The 12021-nt window shown below is 35.6% G+C and overlaps 1 protein-coding gene across 2 annotated transcripts in view; it reads left to right on the forward strand.

Moving 5' to 3' along the window:
* Window positions 1-11824, forward strand: part of LOC100243032 (E3 ubiquitin-protein ligase UPL6) — a 36055-nt gene extending 24231 nt beyond the window's left edge. Inside the window, exons 13-27 of one of the 2 annotated variants that reach the window (XM_003631888.4) lie at window positions 1349-1492; window positions 1675-1758; window positions 1847-1933; window positions 2126-2266; window positions 2402-2527; window positions 3806-3904; window positions 5060-5127; window positions 6215-6281; window positions 6989-7159; window positions 7246-7335; window positions 7845-7925; window positions 9411-9484; window positions 10381-10452; window positions 10549-10638; window positions 11333-11824. In XM_003631888.4, the coding sequence (XP_003631936.1) occupies window positions 1349-1492; window positions 1675-1758; window positions 1847-1933; window positions 2126-2266; window positions 2402-2527; window positions 3806-3904; window positions 5060-5127; window positions 6215-6281; window positions 6989-7159; window positions 7246-7335; window positions 7845-7925; window positions 9411-9484; window positions 10381-10452; window positions 10549-10638; window positions 11333-11399 (1461 nt within the window). In that variant the 3' untranslated portion in view covers window positions 11400-11824. Of the gene's footprint in view, window positions 1-1348; window positions 1493-1674; window positions 1759-1846; window positions 1934-2125; window positions 2267-2401; window positions 2528-3805; window positions 3905-5059; window positions 5128-6214; window positions 6282-6988; window positions 7160-7245; window positions 7336-7844; window positions 7926-9410; window positions 9485-10380; window positions 10453-10548 lie in introns of both variants that reach the window. The other variant, XM_059736719.1, reaches the window with a different exon arrangement.
* The last annotated feature ends 197 nt before the right edge of the window (window positions 11825-12021 follow it).

Here is a 12021-nt window from a genome sequence, read left to right on the forward strand (position 1 = left end):
TGCAACATGGAAGAAGCAGTGCTTGTCAAAAGGGAAAGGTGGACTCTCTCAAAGAGTACTGGCTGGCTTGGGGTACTTTGGTTTTACATTTGGTGGTAGAGAAATCACATTCTTTTGAGAGGAACGATAGCTTGTCTCCTTCAAAGGCTGGAGAATTGGGCATCAGAGGGTTGGTTTTGTTCAATAAAGCCTTGTTGTGCAAATAGTCATAGAGAATTGTATTGCAGTGGACAATCTAGTGGAGAAAGGTGGTAAGGGAGCAAATATGGGAGGAAAAAGGGGTTTGGGCTTCAGGAGTGAGCAGGTGAGATGTTTGTAGAGGGGTTTGTCTGTGTTAAAAACATGTGGAATGATCTTAGGAGATCATTCACTGTCTCCATTGAAGGTGTGAGCAAGGGGGGATTTTGATTGGACATTTGTTGTGATGGTAGGGCATTTGAAGGAATGTTTTTGTAATTGTTAGCTTTGGCCAGATGAGGAGCTTGGGTGGGGGAAATACAGTGGCACAGTTGGGAATAATACCTTTTGGAATCCTATTTCTGATTGACCATTTCATGATTGAGAGTTAGAGTTTGTGGATAGATTTCTATATTGAATATATGGTGTCAAAATGGATGAGGGTGGAATGGAATTTAATCGGCTGGAGCAGATGTGGGGGAGTTCATTTTTCAATATTTTCACAAGGCTCTAGTAGGAGAAGCTGAGAGCATCTTTCCTTGGAAGAATTGGTGGTGGAGAGGAGTTCCTCCCTAAGCTGTTTTTAGATTCACAGCTACTTTGAGTAGAATTCTTGCTACCAACTCTCTTTTAGGAGAGGGAAGATTCCTTGTTGTTGCATGTACTAGAAGCTGACGAGTCAGTAAATTTCTCTTGTTGCTCTTTCCAGTAGCCTTGAATTTGTGGTTTCTACCTTCTGTTGTGTGTGTGTTGACAGTGAAGGAGTTGTTTTCTGGATGGTATGGATGGTTTGTGACTATTATGAAGATGTGGAGGGCAGCTACTTCTCCCTTCTCTGTTGGAAGGAGATTAACCAGACCTTCAGAGGGGTTCTTATTAGTTTATTTTATTGGCTGCCAGGAATCACTGGCAGTGAAAGGGAATTCTTTGTGGATTTTTTAGATGGCATATACTGAGTACTGTATTCGCTGCTTGATTGTGTTTTTCTTTGTGTTTCCTTGTTCTGTCAGATGGTCCACGTTGCACTTACCTTGGCTGTGGTCGTGTTTCTTTTTTGTCTCTTTTGGCAGTTTCCTTTTACAGTTTACTTGCAAAAATTAATTAAATTCCTGACATTGTATAGGGTGTCATTCCAGTTGGAATTCTTGTAACTCATTTGCTCTTTTTGCAGGCCTTATGGCAGCTCCTATGGGTGAATCCTGCCATGCCCCCTAACCTAATGAAACCTGCCCCTGAGGTCACCTCTCATAGGGGGCACCCCATAGAATTCACTCAACAGAGGGTTAGCATTGTAACTGCTGAGCTACTCTCTCAGGTACATATGAGCATAAGTTGTTGAATCTCTAGGTTCTTATTTGATCAACTCTTGCTTTCTAATTAGAAGATGTTCTATGACATTAATATTCTGCACTTGGTGAAAAGTCATATGCATTTCACTGTTGTCACTATATTCTTCCTGTAGTTGTCCTTATTTTGTTGAGCAAACTGTTGTTGTAGTTGCAAGATTGGAACAATAGGAGGCAATTTGCACCTCCCAGTTACTTTCATGCTGATGCTGTCAATGAGTATTTTATTTCTCAGGTGAATAAAAATATCTTCCTATTTGCATCTTTGGGTTCTAATGTCTAAAATTTTCAATCACTTCTTGTTCTAATACCGCTTTGTCCAGGCTGTGATAGAAAACACCAGAGCATATACTATATTGAAACAAGCTCCATTCTTGGTGCCATTTACAAGCAGAGTTAAAATATTTACTGTAAGTGATTAATTGATCACAAGTTTGTGTTTAAATTTTTAGGCTTGCATGCATGCAGTGTTTAGAACAGTATAGGCTCTGATTAATTAGATCTGTTTTCATTAAAAAATATATTTTCCATGAGAAATAACAATTAAATCCATTTGAATTCTGTTTCACTTACTACTAGTTATGCTGATACCTATCTTCCAGTCACAGTTAGCAGCAGCAAGGCAAAGGGATGGGTCTCATTCTGTTTTTACTAGAAACCGATTTAGAATTCGGCGGGATCATATCCTTGAAGATGCTTTTAATCAATTGAGTGTGTTGTCTGAAGATGATCTTCGAGGATTGGTATTATCCCTCTTTATATATTTCTTGTAGTTGTTCATTTTCAACTAATGAAAAATATGCTCTGCTGGCTTGGGATATTGACATTTGGAGAAAAGTAGTGTATCAAAATAATCCTTTTCTTCTTTTTGAATTCAGATCCGAATATCATTTGTCAATGAATTTGGAGTTGAGGAGGCTGGTATTGATGGTGGTGGGATTTTCAAGGATTTCATGGAAAACATTACACGAGCAGCTTTTGACGTGCAGTATGGGTTGTTTAAGGTTGTAATTTTCTCTAAACACTGACATCTCTGTGTGAGTGTGTGCATGATGCTACACAAATATATGCAGGCACACAACCAACCTTGTTAAGTTGCACTTCTCATATTTTGATAAACTTTGGTAGTGTAGCTCCAGAACCTTTTCATATCAGTAAAATCTGCAAGTAAGATGCTTCTTTTTTATCTACTACTTGAAGCCTTGTGCTCCAAAACCTTTTTATATCAGCAAGAAGCCTTGCAAGCAATATCAACTCTTATAAAACAAATAATATACTGAGTTTTGGTTTCTTCCACAATTCTTACATATGAGTGCTCAATGAGATGCATCAGATTGCTTGGAAGCAACCCAATCCTATTGTAGTGAGGGTGGCCTGTTTCATTTATTTTTGACATTTTATTTTATTTTTTATCTTAAAAAAATAATTTATTAAATGAAAGGATTAGTGGAAGGATGAGTTGTCCTTCAAAACTAGAGATTACAGGGAAAAGTGCAAGAGAATAGGAAAACAATCAACAAGTAGGGCCACTAGAGATCACTGTGGCATTTTACATAATGTTTTTCTGTATTATGTATCACAGAAGCATCCTTATGATACCCATTTGTGCATGTGACTGATATATTATAAATTGAAGCACTTGGATATCATATACTCTGCTGTTTGGTCAAGATGATGTCTACAGTAGCCCCTCATTGTGTTTTGGTTCCCTTTGAAGATAGGTCACTGAAAGTCTAGGCAATATTCTGCTAGGTTAGGTGCCATATCAATACCTTGGTAGTGATAAATGGTCTACTTTCCATTTGGTTGTCACCTAATATTTTTTAGATAATTATAATACTTACCTGGAATGTGTTCATTCATCATTAAGAATATGGTAGAATCTCTTATTTCCAATAAAATTATCTTGTGTATTGGTGTGGGCACCCATATTGATGTCTATAGTATTTGATTGCCAAAATTTTGTTATTATACTGTGACTATCAAAATGAAGAGTTATGAATCTTGTGATGGATGATTTGGAGATAATGAATTACCATGTTTTGCTATTCCTTTTGTTTGGGACATCTACCTCCTCTTTTTCACCTGTATTTGTAATTTTTGATGGGTTCTTTTTATCCTCCTTTGTAATTATAAATTCATATTAAAGGATTTGTTCCCTTCAAGTGACAAAAAAAAAAAAAAAAACAGCATGTTCTTGTTTGAGTCTACTAAATTGGTCTTGCTGTATTATTTTGCCTTCCCGTGCTTTGTTGATTTCCTTCTTGGCTTGGTTTAACCAGGAAACAGCTGATCACCTACTCTACCCAAATCCTGGGTCAGGAATGATACACGAACAGCATCTCCAGTTTTTCCATTTTCTTGGAACTGTTCTTGGGAAGGTATGATGTGTTTCCTCTCACTTGTGCCATTTTTTTTTTCCTTATAAAGTTGCCCTGAGTGTGATCTTCTGAAATTTGAAGAATTTCTCCTCTGTGGTTAGTGAATTTGTTACCCACATATGTCATCTTATATGTAGCAAGCACACGGAATGGCTGGCATTGATTGAGTACTAGTTTTGTTCGATGACTTTATTCTTGCTGTGTCACTACCAAATTGGACAGTGCCCTTTCTATTGCCAAGCATTTATTCTTCTCCCAGCTTTGGGTTGTGCTACTTAATAGTATTGTAATAAACAAAAACTATGATCTATCTTTGTTCATGCTGACATGATTCAGTTCAGTGATTTTTGAATTTTGATATTCATTCACGATGGATATCTTGATTCCTCAGGGAAATAATTCTGGCAGGCTGTTTGAAATTTTTTGATGGACCTCCTCATGTAAGAAAAAAAAGGCTTTTAATGTAAAAGTTTCTGTACATTTAGGCAGTTCACAAAGAATATATGGGCCCTTGGTGGTGCATAATGGCATGAAGAAATTTGTGTGGCCAACCTGAGCAGTTGGTTAAAGCTTTGTTGAGTTTCTTTCCTTAATTTCTTTTGCTTTTCAGGAGCTGATGAAAAAGGAATTCTTCTTCCTAAGGATGATGTGGCTGTGTCCCCACCTTCTGTTGTTTATCATTTTTCTAATTGTTTGTCCATTTTTTTGTGAATTCCAGTTTGCATGGACCACATCCCTAACTCGACCTTGATGGTTTAGCCTGGGCTATTACTAATTCTATTCATGTTCTGATCTTGTTCGCAAATATATTTGAGGAGCTTTTATAGATTAGCAGAATGATGGCTATTGATAAGTCCTGAGTTGAATTGGTTTTGCCTGCTTGTATTTTATTTTATTTATTTTACAGTTTGCCTACTGATTATGTCTCTGATTAATGTTGCTCTTCTCATTGTCTTGCTTTCTTTTGCATCATTCAATCTTCATATGAATCTTATTTTTTGCATAGTTGGTTTCTGAATTAGTTTACTTTCATGATTTCAGTCCACGGCAAATTAGTTTTACAATGCTTTGTGTGTCTGTGTGTGTGTGTGTACTATCTCAAACTTTTTTAACTAACATTATACTTTGTGGACGACATCTGATTTCTTCCTGTAGGCCATGTTTGAAGGGATTCTTGTGGATATACCATTTGCAACATTCTTTTTGAGCAAATTAAAACAAAAGTAAGGCTTCCAAAGGTTTCACTGACTGCAATATAAACTTTATTTCTTGGTTTATTCTCTCTCTCTCTCACTTAATTGTTTTTAGCATTTATCATTGTGAACTTACTATCTGTCATCCTATAATATAAAGTCACGAGTCTTATAGAGTTGGGGAAAAAGGTGGGAGGCGAGGTTGTTGTTAAGATGGATGGTGATGATGGTGTTTTTTTTTTTTTGATAACCGTGGGTGTCTGGGCCAGCTTACGTGCACCTCGACTAATCCCGTGGGGCCTTGAAGTTAACGGCAAGGTAAATCCTCTAGTGGCCTTGAGGGGACTTGAACTGGTGACCATTGGGGAGCAAACCCAAGGCCGGACCAACTGAGCTACACCTCAGGGTTGTGATGATGGCGTTTCTTGTTCGAATGGGGATCCATGATTGCTTCATGAATGCCAAATTGCCTCATGCTAGCTGTGGGTTTGCTACTTCGTGCTAGCTGATTGGATAGGATTCATGCCTAATTGATTAAGAATACCAAATTGCTTCATACTTGTTGTGGTTTGTCATTTAGGAATTCATGTGACTAAATAATTAAGAACGCCAAATTTGGATCCATTACTAATTGATTGAGAATGCCAAATTGCTTCATACTAGCTGTGGATTGTCATTGATGAATTATTTTATGGTTTGTCCTTTAGGAATTTATATGACTAAATAATTAAGAATGCCAAATTTGGATCCATTACTAATAGATTGAGAATGCCAAATTGCTTCATACTAGCTGTGGATTGTCATTGATAAATTATTTTATGAATAATGTGGTTGTATGAGAGTTCCCATAGTGTTACTTTAGGGCTGTTAAAGTTTCATTCTGTTTTGCTATTTATAATCTTCGAAATGGTATATTTTACCTATTTATTTAGTAGCATAACATTTATATTTTTGTTTTTCTCATCTTGAGTCAGGTTTAACATGTGCTGTCTTCTCTGCATTATATGATACTGGCATATCCATTCTGTTGCTTTTCTGCATGTACTCAGTTGCACTACCTTCTGTTGGGAATTTTAATGAAAATTTACTTATAGAAAATCCATTATTTTGTTGTCAGGCACAACTATTTGAATGATTTGCCTTCATTGGACCCAGAATTATACCGCCACCTTATTTTCTTAAAGGTGATGTCTCTTCATCTTTCTCCTACTCATTTCTTGTGTTACAGCTTCTGTGAATACTGGTTCTCCCTTTATTTCTTAAGCTTAAAAAAGGGTAAAACAATGCTTGAAATATTATGATTTCCATGCTGATACTAAGTAGTTGTAACTTTTAATATTCCATTTTTCCTAAAAGAAAGATCATTATTGTCTCAGCAACCAAGCATGGAATTATCTTGTTTTGGCCAACATAGATTTCCACTGAAAATGAAAGTATGCTATTTTGTTTTGTGCTTGTATATAAAGGCACAGATACTTCCTCTAGAATTTATCATTGGCACAACAAAAACAATGTCATGATAAAATGTTCTATGGAAATACGACAAATAAGATTCATTGTGGTAGATGTTTCAAATGACTAACAACATTAGATGTACTTAGGTTGTAGGGTATGGATATTTCAACTGAGTTTTTGAACTGTCTGCAGTTGTAATTTGGTATCTCCAATATTCCTAATTAATTGATGAATTGATGATAATCTAGATGTCTATAATATATCAAGTCATTCATGTTGTCAATGCAAGTTATTTACAATAATAGCTCTGTTTCCTGTGGTGTCTTTAACTGAAAACAAAATGGAACTCTTTTATTACCATTTGACACCCTATTGCGTCCTCAGTTCTTATTACTATTTTTGCACACTCATTTTGCCTATTTATTGTGACCTGCAGCATTTTGAAGGTGACTTATCAGAATTGGAACTTTATTTTGTTATTGTAAATAATGAATACGGGGAACAAACAGAGGAGGAGCTGCTTCCTGGAGGAAAAAATATCCGTGTTACTAATGAGAATGTCATCACATTTATTCATCTTATAGCAAACCATCGTTTGAATTTTCAGGTGAGATCGCCTTTTTCATAGTTAATTCCTTCAAACTCTTCCTTGAACTGTTGCTTGACGCTAATATCAAATAACATCACTTTCAGATACGTCAGCAAAGTACTCATTTCTTGAGGGGTTTTCAGCAACTTATACAAAGAGATTGGATTGAAATGTTTGATGAGCATGAACTTCAGGTACTGTGTTCAGCTATGCTAGATAATGAAACAACATAAGTTGGACCTATATTGGATGGCACAATCACTGGTATTATTAAACTTGGTTATATAGGAAGAGAAAAGAACAGAAAGCAAATGATATTTTATTAACATAAGAACATTTGGAATCAAAATGTACTGTCATTGTGTTTATATCTTATTATCTATTAGATTCATACGAGATCAAATTCCTCACTGAATTTGATAGAAAAGTTGAAATAAAGTTTATTATAGGGTTATTCATTATTATATTACTGTTATTATTACTGCTTTTGTTGTTTTTGTTAAAACTGTTAGTTCTTTTTCACAGCTCTAGATATTGATGTCCCACAGTTCTCTTTTAAATTCTGAAGTATGAAGGGGTTATAATCAATAAATACAGTAACTTATTGAAACTTATATTTTTAAGAAATATTTATTTTGAACCTTAATCCATTCCCTTGAACCTCAGTCCCTACTTTGACATTTTTTTTTGTTTTTTATTTTAGCTTCTGATATCAGGTTCACTTGATGGCTTGGATGTTGATGACCTACGATCTAATACCAATTATGCTGGTGGCTATCATAGTGTAAGTTCTCTTGCATTTTGTGGCCTACCTGAAAAGGTGTCTAATATGAAATAATACAGCATTGTATTTGAATACTCTTGGCTAGAGCTTGCCAGATGGTTCAGTTTTTTTGTCATCTAACATCATCGAACATTCTTCATGGTTGAATTTAAGGGTTTGAAGTAGGATTTTGATTAACTTCTATGTTGGTCATCTAGATGCAAATTTTGGTCCTTTCATGACTTTTCTAGTGGAAGGAAACACAACTCCCTCTTCTGTCACTGCTCACTGACATGGGAGATGGAATGCAAATTGCCTTTTTCGTCTTTAAAGAAGTTTTTCCAAGCTTGGTGACATGGTGAACATTAATCATATAGCTTAATGGATTATTTCCAGCCAATCAGTTTTGCAAATGGCTGCAAGGCACAGGGTGTGTTGATGCCCTAGGCAGGACATGTTGCCTGGGCTGAGGGCAGCAACTTCAACCAGGGACATGTAGCTGTGTCTCAGGTGCAGGCTTGCATAAGAATGTGCCCTCTTCCATGTTTTTATTTTATTTTACTTGGTGTTGGTTTTTTGCTGAGGCAGACGTTGGTTAGGCCTGGGGAAAAAGGTAGAGCCAAAACATCATCATTTTTCTGATTAAAAAAAAGACATTATTTTGGCCTTCATTTACCTGTCTTTATGACTCCCCTAGAACTCCCAACTTCCAGAGTCCCACTCCCATCCTTATTTCTTTGCGAGTGTTGAACAGAGTATATTTATTTATTTATTTATTTCTTAGTTTTTCAAAACATAGCTTACTAAATTGTCTATCAAAATAAAAATAAAAATGCATAGCTTACTAAATTAAAAGCGAGCAATTTGTTTTGCCTTTCTTATACACACACAAAAAGTAACCATTTTACGTGAATACTAATAGAGCATACTTTTTTTTTAATTATAAAAAGAGAATTTATTTTTACATTTTGTGTTTCAGAAGCTCTCAAACCGAAATTTGTTTTTACTATATATAGAAGTACTCATTGCTGCTGAAAAAAAAAATTGAAAATAGTATGCTGATTTTGTTTCTTCTTTTCTTTTTCCTTCTTTGATTTCTTTCTGGGTTTTTTTTTTTTTCTGTGCATTGAGTCCTTTGATAATGTTTATATATAACTGTAGTATACGTGTACATTATTTGATTAGTTTCATTATGTTAAAAATCACAATACATATTTGTTGATAATTTGGTGATATATGAGTATATAACAAATGTTTGCATCCTAATTGGCCATATTCCACACAATTGGTAAGGTGCTTTAGATTGTGCTTTATTTTTGCTCAGGTATGAGCCTCAGGTTGCATCTTGTGCTAAGTGCCCAGGAGATCTTTTGCCTTGTCCCTGGGAGATCTTTGCAACTTGAGCACCTTTCAGAACTAGGCAACCAATTATGATATTGCTTCTTGTTTTCCATATTTTTTTTCTGCATTTGCACAGCTGCTTAAGCTTTCAGTTGATTTTGGCAGGAACACTATGTCATTGAGACGTTCTGGGAAGTTCTCAAAAGTTTTACCTTGGAAAATCAGATGAAGTTTCTAAAGTGAGTTAACAATGTTGATCATTATTCCCTTTATTATTTATTCATTTCAGTCACATTTGGTCAAGCAGTTCATATGGCAATTCAATGCCATTTGCTTATAATCTTAATCTATAGTGATTCTTAAAGTGAATTGATATCTACTGTTTGTCCTCTGATTTTTATTTATGTCAATTATATTTGGTGAAGCAGTTCATATGGCAGTTCAATGCTATTCGCTGATAATCCAACTTTGTAATGTATTTAGATCCGAGTTTAAGTTGTTCTTGCATTTCAGTATTATTTCTTGATTGTGCATGTGTCCTGATTTACAAAGAAAATATAGCAAGTTTCATTTATAGGGGATGGTTTCTAGTGTGTATACATTGCTTTTTCTGCCTATAATCTGTGTGGATAGTTTTAGTTTTTTGTTGAGCAGTCATGTGTTTCTACTTTCTGATTGGCAGTTGTATGCTGTTGGAATAGTTGCTCTTCTTTGTTATTTATCATCTGATGCAAGGAATACACGTTTTTTTCTGATAAAAAGAAAATTCCATATACATGCATCTCATATTACTGCACTCTGTAATTTATTATAATATTAGATATGGCAGCTATTTTTAAGGTCCAGTTTGTTACAATATATGAAGGGGAGCCCTCTTGTCATTAAGGGGGTGACTAGGTCAGTTTTGCCATTGGTTTACCTCATAATTCCAATTGAAGGTTAATTGTGTAAAATAAATTCCTCTAGTTACATAACCTATCTCCCATATAGAATCTGGAATTGTTCTACCATAAATGGCTAAGATTTTTGCTATTTATTTGGGAGCCTATGGGAAAAGGAAAAACCAAACCCAAGAAAAAGGGAAAAAAACAAAGAAACTATCGAAAACTACAATAACCAAAGAGGTTTATTTCAGGTTTGTGACCGGGTGCTCTCGAGGCCCACTGCTTGGATTCAAATACCTTGAGCCTTTATTTTGCATACAAAGGTAATTGGTCCTTCAAATTCGTTTGCTATGTTTTTTTTCTAGATTTCCTTTTTCCTTTTCAACTTTATGAAATTTGTTGTTTGACTGTTCATATAGGGCTGCTGGTAGTGCTTCTGAAGAAGCTCTTGACCGGTTACCAACATCTGCTACTTGCATGAATCTCTTAAAGCTTCCACCATACAGAAGGTTTGTCTCACTATCCTCTGCACAGCTGAAACAAGTTCTTATGCCAAAGCCTAACATGGAAAAAAAAATTATAAAAGAAAAAAGATCAGTAATAGATGAGCTTGCATAGCACGACCTATGTTAGGATATCTGTGAGTTAAGTCATGCAGGTGGAAATTGCTGTTGATTAACAGGATACGGGCACACAATGTGGGCTCTTTATGGAATTTTGTTGGTTAACCATCAAGTTCACTGGATAAGTGCAATGAGCTTTAGGATATTCAAACGAATTCAGATTGTTGCAGCCATGATATGTTTTATTTTGAATGGAAATATCCCACAAGAAACCACTTAAAGAGAAGGAAAAAGCAGCTCACTTGACAAAATTATTTTTGTTATACTAAGCATCATAGAACATGCCAAATCATGTTACTGGGTAAATTTTACAGGATGACTCTTCTCTATTCACCTCTAGAGCTTGGTTTATTCACCAGTATTCAAACACAACATCCCACATCTAGCCAAAAAACAGACTAGATGTGGGTACACTTTCCTGAGAAACCTAAGGCAGCTCAAATCGCCAAGTAGCCAACTTTTATAGGAACAGAGTTCTAAAATACTAGTTAGACAAAATTAATCGATTACTTTCTTTTTCTCTCTCGTGTTGAATTAACACCGCAATCACTTACCTTGATAACACTTGTTTCTGATACAGCAAAGAACAAATGGCAACAAAATTGTTGTATGCGATAAATGCGGATGCGGGTTTTGATTTGAGCTGATAGATGCCAGGCCCATGCGCCAAATCCTCCATGTCATGCTCCCATCTTAATCTGAGAGGAGCGTCCTCGATAGATTTCATCACTCCAGGAGATGGGTTTCATCAAAATTTATTATCGTTCAGAATGAGTAGAGGGATCAGCTGATTAGCAGGCGACAACGGATGATTGTTGAAGCATCCACAGAGTGGAGGCTGAATACAAAAAGCATGTAAATATAAGTGCCGGCCTTTTGATTGGATGTACATGTACATATATGATATATCTATATATATACACATGTAGGGTCATCTACAAAATATAGACTTGAACTGCAACTTCTTACATAAAATTACCTCCCAGCAGGTTTAGATTGTCATTGTGTTTTAATTTTCTTCCTCAAAACAATCTTTTGCATCTTATATGAATATAGATCTGTACATTATGAAGGGATGAACTTTTCGAATTGGGGGTCTTATCAGGACCATGGATCTGGGGATGGTATCCTTGTGTTCTTCCTTTTAAATTATCATTTTGTAAGCCAGTAAGTGACTGCATTGCATTCTGTTTTGGTCTTCTCCTCTCAAAAGTGAAAAGCGTTTGAAAAAAATTAAGGTTATGTCTTATTTCAGTAAAAAAAAATAAT

This window comes from Vitis vinifera, chromosome 5 (assembly GCF_030704535.1).
Source record: "Vitis vinifera cultivar Pinot Noir 40024 chromosome 5, ASM3070453v1".
Taxonomy (NCBI): Eukaryota; Viridiplantae; Streptophyta; class Magnoliopsida; order Vitales; family Vitaceae; genus Vitis; species Vitis vinifera.